A 27581-nucleotide genomic window follows, 5' to 3' on the forward strand; every position below is an offset into this window, starting at 1 on the left:
AACAACTGCACTCTCAGTCTCCAGAGCAAAGAAGAAGAAAGCATTTAAAACAAAGGTCTCAACAAAACAGTATTCTGATGGGAACACAGTACTTTTATTCTAACATGATCTAATTTTATTTATGAAGACTATTTAAATGTCAAATGATATGCAACATTAAAAGACTTCAAATACTGGAATATGAGAGATGTTCCTTTAATTTTAGAAATGCTTTTGTCAGGGAAAGTACACTGTATATTTGGTTTTATTTAATCACTTAATGATACTGCAAAAAAGTAAACTAATCAGTGTTACCAAGGTTAATGTTCCTCCCTCCACAATTAACTACTTGGAATTCTCTTGAACCTTTCTATCACTGAAAACCAGTCAAGCATATCTGTTTCTGTCTTTCCATTCCTAAAGAATAACCAGGCAGTCAGTAGTAACTTTAGGAAGAAAAGCTGCAGAGATTGTATTGAAAGATTTAATACTAAATTATCATAGCTTTAAAATCTGAGTGTAGTAAAATGCAACTCCATCTCACTGAAACCAAAACCAATCATCCTTAAACTCATCATCTTTCCTCAATACAAGGTGCAGCAGTTTAAAAAACAAGAAGGGGGGCAAACCCCTCCACAAATAAAAAATTTCCAAACCAAGAATATTGTTTTCAGTGCAAACACTGTAGTCTTCAAAAGGTTAAGAGTACAAATATTTATGTTCCAGTGTATCCTTACCTACAAGGAATGTTGTTTCACATTATAAAGTATGTCAAATACCTTTATTCCAATTGCAATACTGACGTTTACTCTCTCAAATCAATATGGTGGCTGAAACCAAAGTGTTTATACAAGCAGTGTAACTTTCTGGAGAAACTAATGCACACAGTTGAAAGCTCTCACAAAACCCAAGGGTAAAACCAGGCAATTCAGCTGCTAGTCCTTAACCAATTTCAGTATAAAATGCCAAAAAGTAACCAGTTACTTAATGAGCAGTGAACTTAGTCTCCTGCAACCAGCAGCTTAAATCCCCTGCCTCCATCCCTAATTCTACAGGCCACAGAGGAAAGCTGGAAAAAACCACTTAGGCAAAACTCTTCTTGTCAGAACGCAACCTTACTGTATGTCATTCATTTTTCCAATGTGCAAAAGTTAGATTTCTAGCAAAATCCCTCAAACCAAAGAAAACTTCTGTGACACTGCAGAGGGAGGTGGGCATGTTCAAAATAGGCTTATAAAGTTCACCTATGACACTATTTTGCAGCACTGTGCTTTTAGAGTTACTAGCTGGGATTCCAAGTAACATTTGAAAAAGGCACCTACTACGCTTTCTTAATTAGCTGCCCATTTTAATAATTTTGGTATTGTTTGTCACAGTACATCAGGAAACAGCAGCACAAAGCATCAGATTGACAAGAATTTTATACTTGTTCCCCTTTAAAAAGCAAACATTTTAAAAATGAAAGGCACTCATGACAGAAACTCTCTCTCCAGTTCATATATAGATGGTCGACAAGTTTTGCTCTTCATTCTACATAAAGGCACAGTACAGTCTCTGTTTTGACCTTCCACATCAATATCAAGTAATGAGGGCGTGTGGCAGTTAGTTCTTTTCTCAGTATCTGGCAAGAAGGTAGCATCTGGATCTACATTGCCCTCTAAACATTCAGAGTCTTTAGAGTTTGGTTTAATAATACGTGGAATAATCTGCCATGAATCGATTTTACTTCTGAGAGAAGAAGGTCGAGGCCTTGATATAATATTGACAGCGCTTTGCTTTTCAGTTGAAACACCACTGCTATTGCTTCTTTGTTGAACAGATGGAGAGTGCAGAGTTCCAGTAACTGATAGAACTGGTAATGTGGAGTCAACATTGGTTGAAGCAAATCCATTAGCTAGGAGAAAGGAAAGGCCAAACAAAAAAAGAGCCAGTTTAAATCATGTGACTTCTTGATTTCCTTGCCATTTAGTAAAACAAGGTTGCTGCAAACACTCGTGGCTTTTTTTCCCCACTGGAAAAATTAAGATGTTTGTACATCTGTGGGAAGTCTCCTAAGCAATGACCAGCATCACTCAAATAATGTATTTGCATCTACATTCTCTGTCAGAGGCCATGGCAATTCTTTTTGTTGCCACAAAAGGAGATATATAGACAATCCCAGTATGTGGATGAATATTAATATTAAAGCCTCACAAATTTTTCCAGTTCCTATAGTATATTACTATGCATACCACATATGCATAGAGTACCATGAAGAACATTACATTTAAGCCACCATAGAACACCAGCACTGAAATTTAGAACATCTTTCTGAAAACTCATTAATTACAAACTTCTCCATTTACATGAAAACCACTTAAAAGACCTTTTTTTTCATCTTAAATTTTTATCAGCAGCTTAACTTAAGGATTGTGGAACATGTGATATAACTTCTAGGTCAAGTAAGCACATCAACACTTACCAGGCTTGTTTTTCTTGAAGTTAATAAGTGTGCAGTACTAGAATGATGCTCAATCACTCACTGAAGTGGGCTGTGAAACTATATTAAATAACTGTACTCTCTCAGAAAGTCCACAACAACCTAAGGCATGCACCTGAACAGCCTCAGTTTATTTCAGTCTTAATGCTAATATAGTACATTTCAAGAAAAGCAGGTTCTCAATGACATGAAAAGACCAGGGAAACCTATTTTTTAATACCTGATGAAAAATAAATATTGCCTTAAAATGAATTCTCTCTTCCCTTTAGATCTCCATACCCACACTCTTAACAAGATGCAAGTGCAGGTGGTTTAGATAGGGTTCAGACACAAAGGGCTTACCCCACGCAGTTATGGTGGCTCAGCTAACACATAACTAACGAAAATCTTAGCATCTCATTAGTGAATGGTTAGTTTCTCTATGTTTTCTGTTTCTATTCTTAAAAATCCCCTATATTTTAAGTTCTTAATTACCCACCTGTGGTCTGAAAATTGTTCCCATCTGATAAGGTTCGTCTGTGACCCAACACATTCAACTTTGTCAAGGAATCATTTTGCAGACTTTGAGATTCTTCCTTCTGACAAAGATCAAAAGGCCGATTTTTCAATCGAGTAGAAACTGTGTTAGAAGCCAGCTGTATCCTCTGTTCTCTCTTACTTTCTGAAGTTTCAGATGAAAAGTCATCAGTAGAACTACATGGACCACAATCATCAAGCACAGTGCTTACAAATGCATCTTCACCGTCAGGCTGAAGTAAGCATTTTGTAGAAATGGAGGGCATAGAGAGAAGATTCACAGTATTTGCAGCTGGATTTAGGGTTGGAATACTTGTTTCCTCTTTCTTGGACTGTAGTCGTGTAGGGCTTGCACTCCTACGAAATATTGAAGCACGCTGAAATATTCCCTCACGCTTCTTCTTCTCATCCTTAGGCAAGAGCTCATCTGGACCCTGTGGTCTGTTCAGCTCTCTGATATCTAAGCCCAGAGCAACAGATGCAAGAAGGACAGCACACCCATACAGCACTGAATCAGTCTTCTTTTTCTGCAGCGTCCTGCTCAAGCTGTTTGTAGGTGTCATTTGAGGAGTGCTATTTGTAGAACTAGCAGAGGTTCCTTCTTCAAAGCTCTCATGTTCTAGTGTATTCTCTCCCTGATCATCTTTCCACAGAGGTAGATTAATATAGGCCTGATTCGGCAACTTAATAGGCTTTGGTCTTTTACTGTCCAAACCTTCAGGGAGAAGCTTCTTATCAGTACAGACACCTATAAAACATTACAGTATACTTTAAGATTGCAACTCAGCTATTTTATTATTGCATGTCTGCATACATACATCATTATTTTCTTCCACTTGCAGAAGTATTAATCCTGAGGTATATTGTACACCCCCTTTAGATGCAGTCATAAGTTCAGACTTCATTGTAAGATCCAGAAATACACCCTAAGCCTAAATCTCTTCATGTACTCTTGAGAGTCTTTAAAATAGCAGAAGTACCATTTTGCTACAATTTCATCTTTTTAGCAATTCAAAAGCAAACTATTAGAAGAAATTTGCAGATAAATCTTCCTGAGTATGTAAGTTAACTGCAAACTAACTACGTTTTCCACATCTGGAAGACTTACTGTTATTTTAACAGAGGCTTAATGTATCTCCCAGCCTTTATGCACTCAGTTCAGTTCAAGAGCAGATATTGCCTTTGCATTTTCTGTGATATTTGAGGATTTGCAACACTTCTGTAGTGCTTTTCAAATAACATGGAAAGTATTTTGGTGTATGGATTACAGTTAAGTAATTTCCTATTTACAATCTGCCAGGTAAGATCTGGAACACATTCTTTACAACACTTTCAACACAGCTTAATTGCTGTGCTCCAAAATCCAGTGATTTGCTGGAAGCTTTTCCAGGCAGTTCATTAGGTCACAGTGTTCTGGAGTACAAGGTAAATCTGACACCTTACACCTAACAACAAATGAAATGGAAGGTATAATTTGACTTGCACATGTTATTCTACTATTAACTACTGAATGCTACAAAATAAACACAGAAATATTTGAAATGCAAATATGTAAACTTGTATAATCCTCTCTGTATATAGGGGTTTAGAAGTAAGCTAATACATCTGTAAAATTACTATTTGTGAAGCTTGATGAAGACAAAAATGCCTTTTTCCTAGAGGAAAAAAAACCTCAACCAAAACACAACAGTGTCCAAGCAGCTTACCATTTCTCCTTCCAGCTGGCAAAAATCTAGCCACTGGTATGGACACCAACTTATATCACAGGGGTTTTTTTTCCTGACACTGGTAACTTAATTTTCTCAGATAAAAGAATCTGTAGTACAGAAAGTGTGTGTAAATTTGAAAATTATTATGGATACTGTAGAGCCATAGCACATTACATCAGCAGTCATAAAAATCAACATACGGTTATCATGTTCCTGATCCTTAGGGGATTAGGTATGTTTTTCCTTGTAGTTTACCTGTAAACCCCAAAATGTTACCTAAACAACTTTAAGTCTACTTTTTTTTTTCCTTGAAAATTTAGAGAATAAGTCCCATTTAAAAATCAGGAAATTGACATCTGGGCATATATCAGGGCTTACATGTTTTTTCAACTATGATTTTTTTAAACAACTGTGCAAAGCCCACTAACATTAAAAGCTACTGATGATCATTTTAATGTCCAGACAATTATTAATTTAGCTATCTCTTAAGAGGAAAAAAAACAAAACAAAACACCAAAAAAAAAAAGGGGACACAAACCCACCATCTGAAGTGGTGACTGCAGTGGGGAAAAACCCACATCTGTGCATCACACACCATGTACATTTCTTACCTGCTAATGATGGAAATGTATGGATTTTAACAGTTGTGGTTTTAATAGACAGGATTTTGGTTTTTTTTCCACAGGAAAATTATTTGTACCGTGACTACTCTTCTAATAATCTGCATAGTCCTTGAGGAATTCAAGCAATACAACGCTGGAGGTATACTTAATGCCATTAAATGGCAACTTTCACTTCTTCAAAAACAGCTCTTACCTTGGTCCACAAATAGTGAAGCTAAGGGAACACCCTTCTGATTTTTCATTAAAACGGTTGACCAAGGGCTGCTGCCATCTGAAAGGGGTCTTATTCTGAAATAGTAAGTGATTTTGATATTACCATGCTTATGCACTTTGACAGAAAATTACCAAAACGTCTTTCTTTTTAAACTATAAACATGTAGTACTTAACTTGAAAACAGTAAAGCTTTCCAAAGGGAAAAAAAAATTATATAGCAAAGAGTCATATGATTATCAATTGAGACATGCCTTTTACCTTGTATTCATTGTAAGACGAAAATTTCAAGCCCATGAAAAACAGGCCTTGACTATCTAAGAACAAAAGCTGGTGAAGACCTGGACAACAGTTTCACAGAGTCAATAAAATTATGCCAATATTGGAAACTTATTAAACACAGCAACTGTAAAACAAACAAAAAATATAATAATGCCAGTTTCAGTAGATGGCCTGGAACCAACCACTGCTACAGGTGGATGTCTCTACTGACAAAACCCCCAAGGTGCTATAAATAATTATACTGTTAAAAGAGACAAGGAAAAAGGATCACTTGCTTCAGATATAATTGCTAATCTCCACTTCTGAGCAATCAGAAAATATAATCTGAAAGCGAAGGTGTCCAACCGATTTTCAGAACCATTTCAACCTGCGTTTGTCAGTGTAAATGATGTTGCTGGAATGACTTGTTCATCATGTATGCAAAGCCAGTCTTTAACTGTACTAGAAGCGCCCACTGGGGGCCATGCTTGTACTTCTTCAAGTCAATGTAAGGAAGGACAAGAAAGACAGGCCATGAATGCCTGGTATGCATTAGTAGCTCAGCATCCCAGTATGTTCCAAGTCTCAAAAACCATAGATAAAGAGCAATAGACTCCAAAACTTTAATACAAGTAAATGTCTTCAAGTCTATGTGAGGGTGCTACTTTATTAATGTAAATTCCTGAATCAATTAAAAGGTAGGATTGAGTTTTATCTGTAACTAGAGACTGCAGATCATCTCTCACTCACTACTTGTTAGTGATTCAGTTACCAAGAAGGCTTAGTACCATCAAACAAACAAAATGTAGTAGACATACTTGTCCTTACAATCTGCACGATCCTTGCTTTGAACTGAACTTGGTCCCCATGTACAACCTCTCTTTTTAAAACTTCTCTTCACATCTTCAAACTCTTCTTGGTGGTAAGTTGTGCTCCTTCCCCAAGTTCTGTTGCTTTCATCTGAAGTTACTACAGATTGGATTTAAAAACAGACAAAAAAAACATCCCACATATAAATAGCATTTCTAAAACCAAACTATTTTGACAGTAGAGTATTTTCTCCACTGCAAAACAATTTTGACACTGTAAAACTAGTAGATAAAATTTGAGATATTTTTTCTTTTGCCAGACCCACCAGACCAGAACCACCACACAAACTGCACTGATACAAAAAGATGAGCAAGCAAGAAAAATAATTTATGAGCTGACCAGAGACCCAAACTAAAGATAAGTAGTGAAACAATCATATTTTCCATGCTTCATTTAACTGAGAACCTATATTAGGTAATTCAGACAAGTGAGTTAGACTGAGCACTTAAATTTCAATGAACAAAATACGTGCTGTGAAACAACTGGTATTAAAAATAAACAGAATATTCCAATTGTGACAATGATTAACATTTTCTTTCTCACTACACCAAAACAAATTATACTTTTACAATGTCTAACCTTTATTAAATGCTTAGTCTGTCACTGTCTCCACTGTTAAATTAAACAGAACCAGCACCTTTGAAACATAATGAAATCTTGCCTTTTTTCATAACCCCACTTGGAAGTTCACATTCACTTGTGATATCTACATCTTGCTGGTACACATATACACTGTTTCTTCGGCCATTAGTTGTGTGTGTATCTGTTTTGGGAATCACTGAGGAAAAATTAAGAAAATGTAGTAGAGATCTTAGTCAAGCTAATTTCAGAAACGGAACTGATTCCCTTATATTTTTATCTTTGGGCCATAGAGCCCAGTTCTATAAAGGCATTAAGCATCTTTTGATAGCAGGTTTTTACTGTGGGGTTTAGAGGATCCTACTTCTAGGACCAGACACCCAGGCAAGCAGATTTTCACATATGACTAACTGGAAAAATAATTTGCTATCTACATAGCATGCTTACAGCTACGATAGTGGGACTGTCGTGGTTTAAGCCCAGGCCGTAAATCAGAACCACGAAGTCCACTTCCCCCCCCCCACCTTTCTTCCCTCCGCTCCTGGAGGGACGGGGAGGAGAATCAAAAGAATGCAGCTCCCACGGGTTGAGATAAGAACAGTTTAATAACTAAGGTATAACACAAATCACTACTGCTACCACTAATAGTAATAATGATAAAGGAAATAACAAGCAAGAGAATACAACCGCTCACCAACCGGTACCTCACCCCCACCCTGCAGTGCTCCAGCCCTTCCGGGAACTCTCAGTTCTACCTCCTGGGCATGACGTGCTGTGGTATGGAATACCTCTTTGGCTAGTTTGGGTCAGGTGTCCTGTCCCTGCCTCCTCCTGGCTTCTCCTCCTCCCTGGCAGAGCATGAGACTCTCAAAGTCCTTGGTCAGTCTAAACATCGCTGTTATCAGCCCTGTTCCCAGGCGGAAAGTCAAAAACACAGCACTGCACCAGTAGAAAAAATGACTGCTACTGCTAAACCAGGACAGTATCCACCCCTTATTCCATACCATTCACGTCATGCTCAGATCCCACATTTTCAATATACCCTCACTCTCATCTCAGTGCACTCTTATCGTCATGCACAGACCAATCCCTATAAAGCGCTGAGTCCATATGATGTTGGGCTCCATCTCTTGTAACAGTCTTTCAGAGTAGGAGAGGCCCATTGCAAAGTCCACCCCTCGATCATGAGTCCATCTCTATGTTGCATCTCTGCCCTGATGGCCTGAAGTGCCATGGGCCCATCAGGCTCAAAATAATTCACCTTCCCCTGCAGCAGTCTCTGCAACTTGTCATTAGGGACTCCACACAGCTGCCTTCCATCTCCGACGCTTCCAAAGCACTGGAGGGGCCCAGTGGATTAGATACTCGCCCGTACTGTCCCACACACCATGACACTCATGACTGTCCAGCCCTGGGGAAAACCTCTCGGTCCCCCTGTATTGTCTAAACCCAGACAAGACCCAAACCTGACTCTGCTTAACTCTCGGGATCAGACAAAATGGTCGTGGGTAGAACACACTCTGTGTGTGTGCCAACATGGTGATCCCCATCACAATCAGCAGGCAGGTCCCAAGGGTACCCAAAGGCCATTCAAAACCTTCAGAACTCTCAAATGCTGGTGCTGTACTTGTCACTGAGGCTGGTGTAGCTGCTGTGCTTGAAGGCTCTCTCAACACCAGCTCCTCTTTTTCCGAGTCCAGATCTTCCTCCTCTGCCTTGCTGGAAAGTGCTGCGGGGTCTCCTGCATCCTCCTGGGGCTCGGGCTCACGGGGCTCGGCAGACGGCTGCTGGGGAATGCTCTCGGCTGCCGCGGGGCTGGGCTCGGCTGTGGGGCTCGGCTCCTCCGCCGCCTCCTCCCGCTGCTCGGCAGCCGCCTCCTTCCCCTCCTCGGCAGCCGCCTCCTTCCCGGCCTCCGGCCCCGCTCCCGCCGCCGCTTGGTCCCCGGGGCCGCTCTCCCGGGCCGCTTCGGCCGCCGCCGGCTCCCGGGGCCGCTCCCCCTCGGCTCCCCGCAGCCTCACAAAGACGGAGGCGAAGACGAGGGCCAGGACGGTGAAGAGCAGCGGGACGGCCAGGTACAAGTCCACAGCCACGTTCATCCCGCCCTGCTGCCGGAGCCCGCCCGTATTACAAGCCATTACCATAAAGTACAGTGAAACAAGAACCTTAGCCCAAGGCCCACACTTGATAAACACTAACACAGCAAATACTGGCTCTAAGTAAGCTACAGCATACTGAAACTGTGACATCAAGAGAAACAACTTTGAGAGCCAATAAATCAGCATTGTGCCTCAGTCAGATCTGTTGTTATCTCAACCCTTCGAGCCCCACGTTGGGCGCCAAAAAGAACTGTCGTGGTTTAAGCCCAGGCCGTAAATCAGAACCACGAAGTCCACTTCCCCCCCCCCACCTTTCTTCCCTCCGCTCCTGGAGGGACGGGGAGGAGAATCAAAAGAATGCAGCTCCCACGGGTTGAGATAAGAACAGTTTAATAACTAAGGTATAACACAAATCACTACTGCTACCACTAATAGTAATAATGATAAAGGAAATAACAAGCAAGAGAATACAACCGCTCACCAACCGGTACCTCACCCCCACCCTGCAGTGCTCCAGCCCTTCCGGGAACTCTCAGTTCTACCTCCTGGGCATGACGTGCTGTGGTATGGAATACCTCTTTGGCTAGTTTGGGTCAGGTGTCCTGTCCCTGCCTCCTCCTGGCTTCTCCTCCTCCCTGGCAGAGCATGAGACTCTCAAAGTCCTTGGTCAGTCTAAACATCGCTGTTATCAGCCCTGTTCCCAGGCGGAAAGTCAAAAACACAGCACTGCACCAGTAGAAAAAATGACTGCTACTGCTAAACCAGGACAGTATCCACCCCTTATTCCATACCATTCACGTCATGCTCAGATCCCACATTTTCAATATACCCTCACTCTCATCTCAGTGCACTCTTATCGTCATGCACAGACCAATCCCTATAAAGCGCTGAGTCCATATGATGTTGGGCTCCATCTCTTGTAACAGTCTTTCAGAGTAGGAGAGGCCCATTGCAAAGTCCACCCCTCGATCATGAGTCCATCTCTATGTTGCATCTCTGCCCTGATGGCCTGAAGTGCCATGGGCCCATCAGGCTCAAAATAATTCACCTTCCCCTGCAGCAGTCTCTGCAACTTGTCATTAGGGACTCCACACAGCTGCCTTCCATCTCCGACGCTTCCAAAGCACTGGAGGGGCCCAGTGGATTAGATACTCGCCCGTACTGTCCCACACACCATGACACTCATGACTGTCCAGCCCTGGGGAAAACCTCTCGGTCCCCCTGTATTGTCTAAACCCAGACAAGACCCAAACCTGACTCTGCTTAACTCTCGGGATCAGACAAAATGGTCGTGGGTAGAACACACTCTGTGTGTGTGCCAACATGGTGATCCCCATCACAATCAGCAGGCAGGTCCCAAGGGTACCCAAAGGCCATTCAAAACCTTCAGAACTCTCAAATGCTGGTGCTGTACTTGTCACTGAGGCTGGTGTAGCTGCTGTGCTTGAAGGCTCTCTCAACACCAGCTCCTCTTTTTCCGAGTCCAGATCTTCCTCCTCTGCCTTGCTGGAAAGTGCTGCGGGGTCTCCTGCATCCTCCTGGGGCTCGGGCTCACGGGGCTCGGCAGACGGCTGCTGGGGAATGCTCTCGGCTGCCGCGGGGCTGGGCTCGGCTGTGGGGCTCGGCTCCTCCGCCGCCTCCTCCCGCTGCTCGGCAGCCGCCTCCTTCCCCTCCTCGGCAGCCGCCTCCTTCCCGGCCTCCGGCCCCGCTCCCGCCGCCGCTTGGTCCCCGGGGCCGCTCTCCCGGGCCGCTTCGGCCGCCGCCGGCTCCCGGGGCCGCTCCCCCTCGGCTCCCCGCAGCCTCACAAAGACGGAGGCGAAGACGAGGGCCAGGACGGTGAAGAGCAGCGGGACGGCCAGGTACAAGTCCACAGCCACGTTCATCCCGCCCTGCTGCCGGAGCCCGCCCGTATTACAAGCCATTACCATAAAGTACAGTGAAACAAGAACCTTAGCCCAAGGCCCACACTTGATAAACACTAACACAGCAAATACTGGCTCTAAGTAAGCTACAGCATACTGAAACTGTGACATCAAGAGAAACAACTTTGAGAGCCAATAAATCAGCATTGTGCCTCAGTCAGATCTGTTGTTATCTCAACCCTTCGAGCCCCACGTTGGGCGCCAAAAAGAACTGTCGTGGTTTAAGCCCAGGCCGTAAATCAGAACCACGAAGTCCACTTCCCCCCCCCCACCTTTCTTCCCTCCGCTCCTGGAGGGACGGGGAGGAGAATCAAAAGAATGCAGCTCCCACGGGTTGAGATAAGAACAGTTTAATAACTAAGGTATAACACAAATCACTACTGCTACCACTAATAGTAATAATGATAAAGGAAATAACAAGCAAGAGAATACAACCGCTCACCAACCGGTACCTCACCCCCACCCTGCAGTGCTCCAGCCCTTCCGGGAACTCTCAGTTCTACCTCCTGGGCATGACGTGCTGTGGTATGGAATACCTCTTTGGCTAGTTTGGGTCAGGTGTCCTGTCCCTGCTTCCTCCTGGCTTCTCCTCCTCCCTGGCAGAGCATGAGACTCTCAAAGTCCTTGGTCAGTCTAAACATCGCTGTTATCAGCCCTGTTCCCAGGCGGAAAGTCAAAAACACAGCACTGCACCAGTAGAAAAAATGACTGCTACTGCTAAACCAGGACAGGGACCTAATAATAAAAAATAAAATAATTTAGCCAGTTATAATAGCATGATAAATGAGGTGGCTCTGCTGCGCCTGCGCTGCAAAGCGCTCTCCTCATGCCTAACCGTACATCTTCTAGCCAGCACAGCTTCCCCTCCAGTGCGGCACTCTACTTGCCTTCTTTATATTCACTTTTTCAGCCACATTCCAGGACCAGGCATATATATCTTACTGGGTGTCCTCCTCCCTTTAAAGCACCTTTCAAAATCAGCTCAATTTGTTTTAACAACAAATTTTACAATTAACTAGATTTTTATTTTAACTTTAAAAACTTTCAGATTTGGAAGCTCGACTTGCTCAGGACAAAGTGAAGCAATCAAGTAAGCAATTGTTAGATATGCCTGTTCCACTCACCTGTATTTGAGCAAGTTTTCTTGACACAACAACACTTTGAAGTTAAATCAAGATAAAATGTTATTGTGGGAAAGAGAATTTATTTTGCACAGGTGCAAATGGGTGTGGAAGCTAAATTGTTTCAGCCTGATACTCCTGAGCAATCTGATAAGCTTTTAGGTAAAGTCTAGGGATCCAAACTCAGAAGTGCACTACTTTTAAAGGAGAGTCTTTATGTTGTCCTGTACGTTCTAGACCTACAAATACAAATGCCTGGTGAAATAAAAAAAAAAAAAATCCCCAGTGGCACTCAGCACACATGCAAGGACTGGCACTGCTATGGCTTACATAAGGCATTCAAAAAAAACAACCCTCAAGTTTTCAGAATCATGCCAATACCTGACACTTGCTTCATTTCCAAGCATTTCCATACAAAGCAAGGAGAATCAAAGGTAAGACAAGACCATCTTCTTTACCTGTTATGATGACATCTTACTAAGGAAAACCTTACTTACCTTTCCGCAGTAAAAAAAGCAACCAACAAAAAAACCTCCAAGCAGTTTGAGGTAGGGAAATCATTATCAACACAGATGCTGTGTCAGCTAATATTTTGGGAAAAAAATAAAAAATTTAAAAAAATTTCCTTTCATCTTACATTTTCATTAAGAAAAGTGAGCCAGAGTTTGTCCACCTCTCTCCTTGATCCATAACATACGGGTAGTACTGGTCTTTGCCCAGGTAACTGTATCAGTTACGATTCAAACAAATCATAAAGTTACTGCCAGAAAAGACATCACTTCTTTTCCTTTAGACATTAAAAATGAAAGGGATGGGATATTCCAAAGATGAGAGATCTGGTTCCTATCCAAACTTTAAGCAAAGTTTCATATTAGTTAAAAAAATATAATAGAAAAAATAAAAACTAAAAAAAACCCCCAAACTTCAGAACAGCATGTAGAAAAATCCATTTTTATTTCCCCTCCTTCTTATTTATATCTGATAAAGCCAGAATCTGAAGTAATTTCCTTCAGAGGTGACTACCCTTATAGGAGAAGACAGTCACCATCCATGAGCAATCAGTTGAAACAAGTTCCACAGATTTTATTTAAAGAAAGAAGCTTAAGGTATTCCACTCTGAATATCGGTAATTAGACAATCTACTTTGCACAAGAGATCAGACAGTACAAATGCAAGCACTGAATCTTGTAGGAACTGTTTTCTATCTGTACATAAGTAATTTCCAAATATAAATGCAGGCTTAACTGTAACAGTATAAAAAGTTTTCTTCCATATTCATGATACCTCCACTACATGAACACATCTTGCTTTCTATCATCAGTATACACAGGATAATGTAGACTTGCGAGTGGCCTCACAATCTTATTGTTTCTTTCTTGTTTAAAAAAAACCCCAAAAACTAAAGTAAGCTTTCTTCTTTATTTTCTTACGGTTTTGCATTTGCTTAAAACTTGCTTCTCTTTTGACATAAGCAAGCTGGGTTGCTTGCTGATTCTTTGGCCTTTCCATCTTACACAACTTCTTTACTTCCTGAATCTTTCTTGATTTTCTTTATCAACTCCAATATCTAATAAAAACTTTTTTTCCATTTTACATGGGTTTTAAACATGCTTTGCCTTTTCTCATTATAAATTTTGATTCTTCATTGTTATATCTCAGTCAGTTTACAAATGAGTTCCTGAAGTTATAAAAATTATTTAATGCATTCACAATAATTCTGAATTACTGAAAATTAGTTAGCATTTTAGCAAGAATATCTCTCCCACCAAAGAACAGTTGCAAATGTTAGAACAAGCTAAGAGACCTGGAAATGAGACAGAAATCTGGCTGGAGTCAGACACTGCTACCAGTGTTTCAGTGAGCATATAGAACAAACAGTCTCTATTGACCAAATTAACAAATGGAATGGTGGAAAACTTACATTGTATAGCTCGAAGACGAGGAATTATTGTGGGGCTACTTGATGGACTGGAGCTGTTACTGTTTAAACTCCTCCTCTTATCCAGATTGGGGGATGCCTGCACTGTTATTTTGTGCTGGAAATCTGTGAAAGAGTAAAACAAATCAGTTTTAACATTCTAAATAAACAACTCTTCAGAAGGTTATCCTGCTGTACTACTTACAACAATTAAAGCTATATAATGAATCAAACTTGATAGCGTAAGAGATGTTTGTATCAAAAGCACTGAGAAACTAACATTTAATGTAATAATTTAGAACTTGAGTCAAACAGCTTCATACCTTCACAGACACTGTATGATAGATTTGCACTAATATCAACAAAAGCAGGTAGGCCCAATTGGAACCAAAATGAGACACATCAAACTGTTATTCAATCTTGTTGGTTGTCACAAAGGGAATGAAAAATCTCAGTATTTCATCTCAAATGAATCAATATTCACAGCAACCAGATTTGCCTTTTTTTAATATGCAATTCATATACAATGTAAAAAGTACTGTTAACAAATAAGTCACATTCTAGGAACATATCAGAAAAAAAGGAAAAATTACACAATTACAATTTTTTATAGCAATGGAGGTAAAAAAACCCCAATAAATATTGGCAAGTAGGAAAAAATTTATGAAATAAAATTTGACGATATGCCCCTCTTTAATCCCCATCATAAGTGCAATTAGATTGTATGCTATTCTTACAACAGAATTTCCTCAAGGACAAATTCATCCTGATGATTCCTGACAACAAAGAGCTATGTTATTCTGAATAAAACTATTTAATCACATTTTCAATACGAGTAGAACTGGAAACAAAGGACTAAACATTTAGTTTAAGTTTGTGATCCAGCATAAGCCAACCTAACATGCTTGACTGGGAGGCTGTACTGTGATTTCTATTTTATTTACTGCTTTTAATTATTTTTAAAGTAAGGAAAAATAAGCTTATTTCACTAGTGCTGAAACAGTACTACTCTATATATCTCTTTGTCTGTTTCCACCTACCAGACCGCCATGATTTGGTCAAGCCTCTGTTAGCATGGAATTAAGTTCTTACTGCATTAGTAATAAACTGACAAGATTTCCCCTGGAAGCCACTGAAAGGAGGCCCATCAATACCAGGACGCTGGTACCAGTACTTAAGGCTTCCCAACCACTAGCGGAACTCTGAGTTTCCGTAGCGCCATCTCGTGGCAACATTAAAAAGGAACACTTAAAAAAACCCCAATTCCGCGCAAATACACCTTGTTTGCAAAGGGGACATTTTAATGTGTTCGTGGGTGGAATTAAATGCTCTAACATTCAAATTATATCATATTTGTATCCTGAAATAATACCTTCTGTTGTTATTACAGTATTTTTTTTAAACAAGGCACCTAAGATTGGAACCACTGTATTTATTGTATTTGTGACTGCAATAAGCATGCAATTTGGACCTACTACACCTGTACCTCAAGCCTTTACAAAGTGCTGCTGTTCTGCTAGGTACTTCAAAGTTTAGGGCAAGCAGCACTAATATTTAATCACGTTAGAAAGTTCTAGAATGTGAGAAAAAGGTACGTTTCTATCTGCACAAATAGAACAATAGCAAGAATCTGAACTTTGAACCAGTCTTAAACCATGTGGCTCCCATGCTAGTAACCTTTCCCTCCAGATGCAATGAACTTCTAGCTGAACCAGGTCAACAATTCTTCCAGCTGAACAGAGGCCTACTTGACAAGAACATGTTATATATAAGTTGTTTTGGGGAGGTAGGGAGGTGTGTATACAAGTCCTACCATGCCTTTTTGCGCTATTGGGGTAGAAGGACCTGGCAGTGAATTAAAATAGTAGCCAATGCTGAAAACATTAACCATGGAACTCCATGGTTAACATTAACTATGGAAAGTGTGCATATTTGATTGTACATGTATTGTGAACTTAAAAAAAGAAAAAAAGCAAACCTGAAGGCAAACTAATTCTGTGTCCATCTTTAAGTTTTAACCTGCTCCTTTTAAATTTGCCCTTCCTCTTCTTTACATTAGGTTTCTCTTGGTTTAACTGGAATATCATGATATTGAGCTCACGCTCCAGTACATCAATCTCTCGTTCTGCTAACTGCTGCTCACGGCGTTTAAGTAATTCTTCTTGAGATTTTTGCTGAAGAGCTGCTCTTGTCAACTCCTCTTCTCGTGATCGAAGTTCCTGAAGATAAGATTCACACAGTGAAACTAAATAATAATGTGAAGGTTGTATTAAAGGAGATGTGAAGTGCGCAGTAGGTTTTATTTCCCAATTTATTTTCATGATGCACTATGTACATATGCACACGCAACCTTCTGACAACCTTCCATTCCGCATAAACCAAGATTCTGCATCCAGACGCACCAAGCATTATACAGATCTCCTTTCAACCATTTAACTTCAGTCACTTTACTTAGGGCAGTTAAGCACTGGCAATGGGGACAACACATCCAATCAAAGATTATCAGCTTACAGTCTAGCAGATAATGTGCTCCAAGTACCTCACATCAGAGACTATTCCATAGCATGAGGGCTGCTTTTACATAGCTCCTATGCAGTAACATAAAGCAAATGACCTCACGAATACACAAATGAATACCTTTATCTTAAGTTTTCTAACCTTTCTTGGTTTTCAGCCATGTATTAAGTAGCACTTTTCTACCTAGAAAAGCAATCAGTATTACACCAAATGAGGATTACTGTAATAGGATAAACCAAGTCATAAGACAGAAGACAGCTGTTTCTTAATTAAAATCTAGCAGGTATCTGTATCAGATCAAACAATTACTAATCACTGAAGTATACCACAGACTCTCCAACCATCAATCCCATAGAATATAGTTGGTTTTCTCCCTTTATTCTTTTTCATTTTGGAGAAGGAGAAGCTTTAGTAAGGAACCTAGTTAATTTTACAGGGTAAATGAATCTCCAAAGCTAAATTGTTTTAAACCTATCACCTTAAAATTATCTTAATCTTCAGCTTCAAGATCTATTAAAATATATCTGAAATTTCAGTAGACCTCCTTTCATAGTACAAGGCAGTTGGTATAGGCAGTACTGCTAACAAAAGAGACTACAGTAAAAGGAGAAGCTATGATGGGACTGATACTTTAAGTTTCTCATTACATATATCTTCCATTTTTACATATGACTATGTAAATGCTACCTGAGAAACTGAAATTCAATTCAAACAGAAATGAGCATTTGAAATTAAGCTATGCTAGAAGTTCTGCATAGAAGAATCTTATTCCTATATAAAATTAATTCATTTTGCCACTGTACAACCTTACAATTGTGGTGGTGTTCAGGTCTTTTTTTTTTTGCTTGTTTGGGATTTAGTTTGGGGTTTTTCTCAGAGCAGACTGCTCATCAGTATCCAGCAATATTGTATGCCAGTACAATTCCTTACCACACACAGTGAAAGCAAAAAACTGAATTTTTGGATCTTTTTAACTCCCACTGTGTTTTGAATAAATTAGCTCCTGAATTATAGTACTTAGATGTTTCCAAATGAGGGGAAAAAAACAGCTCTGTTCTTGCCAAAAAGAATACAGATGTCAAGACAGGTTAGCACTGAGGCAAACTGGTTGAGTGAAAAGTATCTCACAAAGATACTTGTTTCTTTACAAATACGGCATACACATATTGCTCATTGTTTTCAACTACAACAGAAATGACTGACAAATTTCATATGGTTTGCTAATTTTGAGTGAGCTTCTTTCAACACAATATTTGAATTTTTTTTTTTTTTTTTAAATCCATCCTGCTTTATATACATAGTTTTGCAAAAAGCAATCCTGCCTCGTGGAAATTCAAAGGAACTTGTCTACACACCATTACGTAAGGCTTGGGGGTTTTTTGGGGTTTTTTTGTGTGTTTGGGTTGGCTTGTTTGTTTTTTTTGTTTTTTTTTTTTTTTTTTTTTTTTTTGTTTTGTTTTGTTTTGTTTTTTTTTTTTTTTTAAGGTATTTAATCACTTCAGTTAGAGATTGCCGCAAATTTTCACTTTCCTCCTCCTCCTCCCCATCCATTCAAACTGGACAACCTAAAACAAGGGTTGGAAGCAGAAGCGTCATGAATTCAGTTTTAGAATAAAAGTACTTTAGAGTTTAAATAGCAAATACGTTTATTGTTGTATTACTGCAGTAATAAAAACATATTAGGAGACACTGCTGATCATCCATGCCTCACTGTCCTCAAACCCAGGACAAAGCTCAGTAACCAGGCCAAACTTGAGGGCCCATATTGAAAACGTAGGCCATCTACCAAAAGTAGTAGTGCTTCCTCACTGAGAGATTAAGTATTCACTCCAAATAAACTAATTAAAACCAGACTTAGTGCAATTAGTTATGCAATGTTTCTACACCACTCTACAATTAAACCACCCATTGTAAAGAAGCTAGGAAAGAATTCTATATTTAAGTTGCTCAAGAATGTTTGTCAAAAGAAGATTGTGATCTTCTCTTGGAGTGGGCGTCACCGTCACTCATTTACAGCAAGCCCTTGAGGAAACTGCTCTAGCTACAGAAGTTCCTCCTTTACAGGCATGAGACTCCATGCAGCATTTTTTTGGCTTACTATTATTATATAAATACTTCATAGGCACTACTTTCTCCCCAGTACCTGACAGTAAAATTAACAATGTGCCAAATTAAATAAGCCTGCACATATGCAAACCTTGTCTTAAGTTGAAATTACATGCTTTCATTCTCAAACAAGTTTACCTAATTAGGGCAGTTGCCTTTAGAGATACATTTACTTTGGCATATGAGAAGTAAATTTCATTTTATCTTTTCCCCTCCCTAATTAAGCTTAACTCACTTTTACACCAAAAATCTGAGTCCTCTCCGAAAGATCTGCACCAACTCATTTAATCCTCAACTTGATTTAGTCATATTTTTCTTCAACAAGAAATTGCATACTGAACTAACTCTTCCAGGGAAATAAAACAAACCCAACAAAAATACCTCAAAAACCACCTGAATGGGAACACCTGTTACAATTTAGCACATCCAGCAGGTCGAAGGAGGTGATCCTGCCCCTTTACTTTGCTCTTGTGAGACCTCACTTGGAGTACTGTGTACAGTTCAGGTGTCTTCAACATAAAAAGGACATGGAACTGTTGGAACAAGTCCAGAGGAGGGCCACGAGGATGATCAGGGGACTGGAGCACCTCCCGTATGGAGACAGGCTGAGAAAGTTGGGGCTGTTCAGCCTGGAGAAGAGAAGGCTGCGTGGAGACCTCATAGCAGCCTTCCAGTATCTGAAGGAGGCCTATAAGGATGCTGGGGAGGGACTCTTCGTTAGGGACTGTAGTGACAGGACAAGGGGTAACGGGTTCAAACTTAAACAGGGGAAGTTTATATTGGATATAAGGAAGAAATTCTTTACTGTTAGGGTGGTGAGGCACTGGAATAGGTCACCCAAGCAAGCTGTGAATGCTCCATCCCTGGCGGTGTTCAAGGCCAGGTTGGACAGAGCCTTGGGTGACATGGTTTAGTGTGAGGTGTCCCTGCCCATGGCAGGGGGGTTGGAACTAGATGATCTTAAGGTCCTTTCCAACCCTAACTATTCTATGATTCTAAATGCTCCCAGAGTAAAAAGGGGAAACGATTGGTTGAGCAGTTGCTGGAGGAGCAGAAAAGAGAGCTATGCTCCATGGCAGGCTGAAGCAAGTAAATGCAGTGGCTGACAAGTCTCTACCCTCTGTTCAGGGACTATAACCCATCTGGGAAAGGAAAAGATCTGACAGCTACAGAGGCACACAGCCCAGCTCCAGCAACCTTTATGTCCACTGCAGGCAAGGCAGAGACTACACAGACAATGCCCAGTTACATGATCTTAAATAGAAGAAGGAAAAGCAGAGGGTGGACAAAAAAGGCACATAGGAAGTATGCAAGATTATTATGGATGACACTGCAGTCTTAGTGGTCATCTATAAATTCTGATACCACATAAGCTGATATTCCAGTAGATCTGAAATGTCATACCCATCACCAACCGATAGTCCATCAACAGCCATTTGTGACACTTGATGAGAAGTGAGGGACAAAGGCTAATAACAGTGACTTGCAAGACAAGAGTTTATTATTTGCTTTTATCAAAGTGACTACATCTTTTATAAAGATTTCTTCAGAAGTCACTGCATCTCAATTCTGTTCTTCCTCACCTATTACCACTTCATGAAATATAGCAACAAATATATACTGGGTAATAATTATACTGCAAGGAAGACCTGCAAGAAGGAATCTGTTTCTACTAGAAACATTTCTAAAACAGACTCAAGAGGACACCTGGCCTACTCTAACTGATGTCTTTATCAAGTTAGCTAAAGAAAAATACAAACTTCAGGGTAATTAAAAACTAGTTGAAGTAACTAAAAGAGAGAGTAAAGAGAATTAAATGAGCACTCATTTAGCACAAGTATATTATACAATATATCATCATGGAATGATGTATCATGGAAAGAAGATCAGTGACAGGGATCTGCATCATAAATGAGAGAAATTGGATTTGCTGATTCATGAGTACAAGGTTGATCTAATCAATCTTCTTAATTATCTGGCAAGAGTATTTCCAAAAGTGAACCACCAAAATAGATCAGTATTATCAATCTGTTCAGGACTGAGAGATAAAAGCACTATTCCATTTTTGGAAAAGAAGCCACATGATACAGTAATAACAGGATGAAAAGTTTTTCATCTCTGCAGCTGAGGAAAATGTTCGAGAACTGAAACTGTTCAACAACTGTTCAACTGCTGAAAATCTGCAGTGGTTAGAAAGATTAGCTAAAGGTTAAATAAACTCTGTTTTGTTAGCTGATGTATTCAAATATCCAAGAAAAAAAGACACTTTAAAAAGAGCCTATGTGTCACATTTACAGATCTACAACCCGTTTTGTTTTGGGAGACTGGTGTGGGTATGTTTCTTCTTCAACTGCCTGTACTTCTTGAATGAGCCATTCGGATGACAACCCTCACTTACTCCAATAACATTACATTTCCTCTCAAACTTAACATTTCACTTTAACTGAAACTCCTCTAGCTACATCATTTCAGCAGACAATACTGTTTATTCTTTTTGTTAAAGAAGGAGGAGAAAAAGCTAACTGGAATTTGAGAAAACCAGTATTCGAATGTTTTTTCTAAAGTAAGTTTGCTGCAAGACAGAGTTATCTTAAAATACTGTCCAGAAATGCATTAAAGTAATTTAATAGTATATCCAACTAAAGTAGGCAACTTAATAATGTTTTAATGAGAAAGTAAATCCTCTCTTCCAAATAGTTTATCCTCTCAAGTGTATCTCCACTCCTAAAACAGGTTTCTTGTATTATATTGGTAAGCCACAATTCAAAAGTTCAAAACTGCTGTATCGCATAAATGTACATACACACATACCCTTCTTTCCCTGCCATGTAATTAGAAAAATAAACTTACTTTTTCCTTGGTTCTCAATTCATTGAATATCTGCTGAATTTCCAATTTCCAGTCATCTTGCATGGAATGGAAAGACTCTTGTGGCATTTCAGTCATAACTGCCTCTTCAATGGCAGTAAGCTGTTCAAGAATTAAGGCAAACGATGGTCGGATATGAGGGTCCTGCTCCCAGCATTCTAGAATGTATCAAAATCCCATCAGTTTTTAATAGTACATATAACTTCGAAAAATCACATGAATTTCAAGTTACTTGCTATTGTTCCTACAGTTCTAATGTGTTCCCTTGACTTGCAAGGCTCCCCTAGTTCCATTTTCTGTTTACAGAAGAGATATCTACCTACCTGTACTCACAGGACTGTTTTTTGTATTAATAGTCAATTTTTTTTCTTCTCTATCTTTACGATCTGAAATAGCAAAGCTAACAGTACTGCACAGAAGGGACACACAAAAAAGGTAAAGAAATTCATTAAACACAAGGAAATACCCATTAGCATACAAAGTTTATTCTCTTTAAAGTATTTCCACAACATTTTTGTTACTCAGGAAGAAATAACGGGGGAAAAAAATGGCATTTGCAGTTCTTCCCCTTGGGATTCTAATCTTGATCTTGTATTGATCTGTAGTATATCCTGTAGCTTATAAAAATGAATGCAATTTGAGTGTAAAAGGAAAACCAGTGCAAAAAACCCCAAAAAATGTACTTTGTCACTATTGAAGAACTTAAGCAGTACACAGTAATACTGCATGACTTCCTCAGAAACACATTAAACTGTCCCTTACACCAGACTGCTGTGTAAAGAAAACCAAAACACTTTGTACACAGCACATTATCAAAGGGGGTGTTTATTTTAAAACCCCATGACTATTACAGGCAAAGATACACACCTCCAGAACACAACTATTTAAATAGATAGGAAGAAACAATATAGGTACCTTTCATTAGTTTTGCAAATTGTTCAGGGCAGGTGGATGGAATGGGCAAAGTAAGCTTATTGACAGCAACTCCATAAGCCACAGCAAGGCCATCGATGCCACGGTAAGGAACTTCTCCTGTAAGCAGTTCCCACAGCAACACTCCATAACTACAAAAGGTAATGTTTTTAACAGTTATTTTCTGAGTATTGACACACTGTTTACTCAAGAACAAACACATATCTGTCCAACCACGTACTGAAATTCATGAGGATTTCCTGTATCAAAGGTGAATACCTTTAAGAGACACCTCTACTTTAGTCATTTTGCTCCTTTCCACTAATTAGTGATTAACCAAATTGGATGTGACTGTAAGACTGGCTTGCACTCCTATTCAATATGTAGCCTGAAGTCACTTCTACAGAACTGCCAGTACCATGTACATATCTCAATCAGAAGTCTGAATGACAGGAAAACAAGCAACCTTTTCCCCACTAAAAACCAACAAAACAAAGCAAAAAAGAAAAACACAGCAGAGCATCCAGGCCGCTCCCCTTTCCAAACATTTCATGACAATTTACCAAACATTTTTTGCCCTTTTTTTAATAGTCATAGGAAACATCGGAAAAGCCCCAGCTGTCTTTGGCAGTTTGCGTTTCTAATCCTGTGTGTGTTATATATAAAGGGCTGTTAACTTTTACTTCCCACAGAAGATGCAACAAGATTGAGATATGATTATTCACACAAAATTAATTCCTCCACAGTACAAAAAAAGCAACCCAAACAAAACAACATTGTCTCCAGTGAAAGGTGGTGGCATGAAGAGAACTTTTCTCAGCATCAGGTACAGAAATCAAGGATTATAGGAATTCCTATTACAACAACATTAATCGTAAAAAATTATGCTATGCTCTCCACTCCAGAAGAGCTAGGTGTTGCTTTTACCTTCTTTCGGTTTGTATGCTCAATGCTTGACTTGCTCAAATGACCCAAGCCCCTACAAGAGGAATGAGACAGCATGCTCACACTACTGTTGCTGTAGAGCTCCTATTCCACCACCATTGAAATGGTACAATTGTTTAAATCACAGCTTTCACAGTAGTTTTTGTGGAAGCAGGAATTACTCCTTTTAGAAAATAATCCTAAAGTGGACTTTACAACTGAGTTGGTTGTTTCCTCCCTCCTGCTCAGCCTTCTCTTCCTGACAGTGAACCACGACCTGTAGAACAAGGATATGAAGGACAACCTATTGCTGCTTTTGAACAGTAAAATGAGCAGGCAAAGGGAATACAAAGTATTGCTCTTACCCTTTTTCTCCAGGTGTGTAAAGAAACTAAGTCCAAGTTTTGCAGGACTGGATTGAACACTCCTACATGAGGAGAAATGCATACAGCACTGGGAAGGTAAGGGCTACATACCCCTTACAACTAGAAATACCACCTCCACTACAGCAGATGTGACAGTGAGAAGAGCACATACTAGTTAAGTTTTTCTATCGTGTTCTCCTTAATGAGGAAAAAATCATTCAACATTGCACAAGACCTTACAACATCACTTTAATAAATAAAACAAACTGCAATATCAGCATAAATATCAGCAGTTTTATCTTTGTTCTGTTTATCTACAAAGTTTTGCCTATCATAAAGTCTTAGAAAACTGATGAATTTATATGGTAACAGTTAAACAACAGCTGAGGAATACAGTCTATCCCCCCAAAAAACAGAACAATAAAAAGGAAGTCTTGGACTTCTTTGTAATTTTCCCCCAGTTTTTTCCAGTCTGATCTCTGCACTTGGTTGTATACTCAAAGGAGGATAAAGGAATGAATTCCAATTTTGTTTTAAATCACTGGTATTTCTGACAGTCACAAGCACAACACTTCCTGAGGTGCATATACATTTTATGTATAATGGAGGAATTCTTCTGAACCACATCGCATCTGTAAGCTTGAAGAAAGTGTAAAAATAATGCCATGCTCTCTCAGCAAGCGTAGACTGTTCTTAATTCAAGGAATTCCCTTGTTCAGACTATTCTATACGTATTTTAATGTGAATTCTGAAGCACAACAGTAAGTTTAACTAAAAAGAAATCACCTTTTATAGAAATTGTGACACTATTAGCTTTAGTTATAGTTACAGTTCAAACGTTTAACCCTAAGTAGTTCTCAAGAGCGCCAAGAAGATGGTTGTAAAATTTTAAACAGATCGATACACTAATAGCCTGAAAGCATCTCTTCTAATGAAGGCAGTCTTGGTACCAAATACCAAGAGCCAGGTGCTGGGGGCGGGGGAGGGAAACTGAGGGTAGGAACCCTAAAGACATTCTAGTCCTGCCACGATGGAGTTTTTGGGAGGTACTATCTATCTATCATCACCTAGGACAGCAACTACTTATTAAGTACAGATGTAGGTACTTTGAGTATTAAATTTCACCAGGCCACACACAGTTGTCCTACATACACAGCCAGAGCTTCTAAGAAATAGCTTTTTTAAAAAGTAAAAGCCATGTCCTTTTCCATCTTTAGCAAAAGGCCAAAAATACAGGCATAATATGTTTTAATTTATAATTTTTAAACCACAAAGCCTGAAACAACACATCTTTCAAAGTATGTTAAGTATTTTCATTATTAAAAACTATTCTTCTGCCACCAAATGTAATTTAAGCCTTACCGTATCTCATTCCAGCAATAAGTTACTGGGTTTACATATTTTAAAGGTGATAAAAATGAAGGTAATTAAAGTTCTCAAAGTTCATTTTCTTTTACAATCTATCTTCTAAAGCAAAGGTTACTAATCATTGCCACATGAATCACTTCAAAATTATATGAAAGTGCCAGGCAAAAGTAGCTGCTAATTCTGCTGTGCAGCAAGTGCTTCCTTGCTCTGCCAAGAGCTTGCACAATGGAGGCACATGCTACTGTAAAGACCACTGCTGAAGCACACCCCCGGCACTTGGAAATCTGTGGGCATATTTGCACTTTCAGGCTCCATGCACAAAACCAAGACTGATGTACCATTAAGAAACGTATGATAATCGATAGAAGGGTAGGCCTGAAAGAGTGGAATTCTTGTTTAGGAATTTGAAAGCATATGCCAAAGAATAATAAATGCAGTAGTTGTAACTCTGGTTTGGGAAGCAAAAGAATATACGTGCAGGGCCTGAAAAACACCAGCTGTGCTATCTAGGAGACACCTAAGAACATGCAGCCTGGAAGGCTCTGCATGACAATAAACCCACAACATTTCCAAGCAGTGGCTGATTCTGGAAAGCTATCGGCAAGTGTGAATGTACTTCAGCAGCCTCAAAAGCCTCCCTCCAGTAAGAGGTCTGCAGATTTCTTTTGGAGACTCAGCACTCGGTACGTGTAACTGAAGTTCAGAAATTTCCTGAAATATACTATGCTCTTATCTTAGAGACCCCCATACATAAAATTTGTAACCTGAATGCTTTTTAAAACAAAAAGCACTCCTACAAACAGGGTATTCTTTACTTGCATTTCTTTTGAAGAAAGAGCAAAGATAAGCAACAGAATAGATCAAGGTGCAGTAAGCAGAAAATCTTTAGAAGCCAAGAATGTCTAAACTATGCTGTACAACACAGCCTTTCTACTTAAAAACCTCTCCTGTTAGACGTCCATCATTAAGCTAAATACTTACATTTTTACAAGAGAGGCGTGCAGGAGAGAAGGCGAAGAAGAGAAATACTGTAGGTTCCAAAAATGTAAACTAATGTTGCAGCAGAATATAAAATAATTGCACCAAAGCATACCCCCTCAGATACCTAAAATCACAGCAACAAGACTGGACAGGACCTGTAATTAAGCATGGAATACAGCTGATTAGGGAAACGCCTACACCCAACCTCCACCCCGCAAAAGAAAAAAAAATAAAATATGAAAATTAAAGATAAAAGAAAGAATGAGAAAAAAGAATGAAGCCAAAGATGTTTCTCAACTGGGCATCAACTCAAACTGATGTAAACAAAATGCTGAAAATTGGTTCCATACACAAGACAAATGGGTGTCACAAAACAGTAGCGCAGATATAGAATCATCCTGAGAATACCAAAAGTGTTACTTCATGCTGTAGAAGATCAGGCATCTAAGCAAAATAGGACCCTATTTAAGAACTATACAACACAGAAAATGAATAAGAAAGAATGAGAAAACAGATTCAAGTACTCCCTCTCCTTCCCCAAATAGCTCTCCTGGATCCTTCAGAGGGAAAACATTTCAAAAAGAAAGGAAATGTAGACTTTTCAGGGTGAGGCACAGCAGCTTTTATAGCCTATTGTGCAATCACTGCTTCTTCCCCACTCACAAAACAGAACTAAATTAAACCTAAAGTTTAAATTACTTTTTACAATGCATGTATCCCACACTACACCACTCAAGAACAGCACCGGTATCGAGAGCCATATTACTTATGTGATCCACAATAATGTCTTTAATGAGAAATTCACAGATTTAATATAGGGAGTTCCCCAAGTTTAAAATTAGAGAGCAAGTTAAAACAATTTTGCGCTAAATACACTCTCCTCACTCCAGCTTCTGGAGGTGAAACCTCTATAAACGTAAAAGCTCAGACACGATGTTCACTTTTACACATTCTAGATTCCTAAAACCAGTACTAATTTAGCATTTGGCAAAATTCTGTTTTGCAACTCATTTTTATTTATCAGACATAGAAGGTAATAACGGGCTGGTCCCATTTCTTTATGCACTACGAGACGTTTCAGACATCTGATGAAAAGTAAACATACCAATACAAGATGAATCATATATTAATGTATTAAAAGCATATGGCTATTTTTATTAAGAATCCAATAAAATACTTAGGTCTCTTAATAGATATTTTAAATCCTAATGAGATCTTGCTTTCCTTAAACAGTTTTGTTATTTTCCCTTCTCCCT

General features: G+C 39.4%; 1 protein-coding gene across 1 annotated transcript in view; it reads right to left on the reverse strand.

The window, feature by feature from the left end:
- Positions 1–1448: 1448 nt before the first annotated feature.
- MAP3K21 (mitogen-activated protein kinase kinase kinase 21) overlaps positions 1449–27581 on the reverse strand; it is a gene marked incomplete at both ends in the record, with an annotated part of 45793 nt that continues 19660 nt past the window's right edge. Inside the window, 9 exons of the mRNA XM_080615983.1 lie at positions 1449–1873; positions 2937–3722; positions 5500–5594; positions 6597–6747; positions 7310–7426; positions 14288–14410; positions 16263–16503; positions 21758–21933; positions 22691–22839. Of these exons, the coding sequence (XP_080472109.1) occupies positions 1449–1873; positions 2937–3722; positions 5500–5594; positions 6597–6747; positions 7310–7426; positions 14288–14410; positions 16263–16503; positions 21758–21933; positions 22691–22839 (2263 nt within the window). The remainder of the gene's footprint in view (positions 1874–2936; positions 3723–5499; positions 5595–6596; positions 6748–7309; positions 7427–14287; positions 14411–16262; positions 16504–21757; positions 21934–22690; positions 22840–27581) is intronic.

Source organism: Psittacula echo (genome assembly GCF_963264785.1).
Source record: "Psittacula echo genome assembly, chromosome: 4".
Classification (NCBI taxonomy): domain Eukaryota; kingdom Metazoa; phylum Chordata; class Aves; order Psittaciformes; family Psittacidae; genus Psittacula; species Psittacula echo.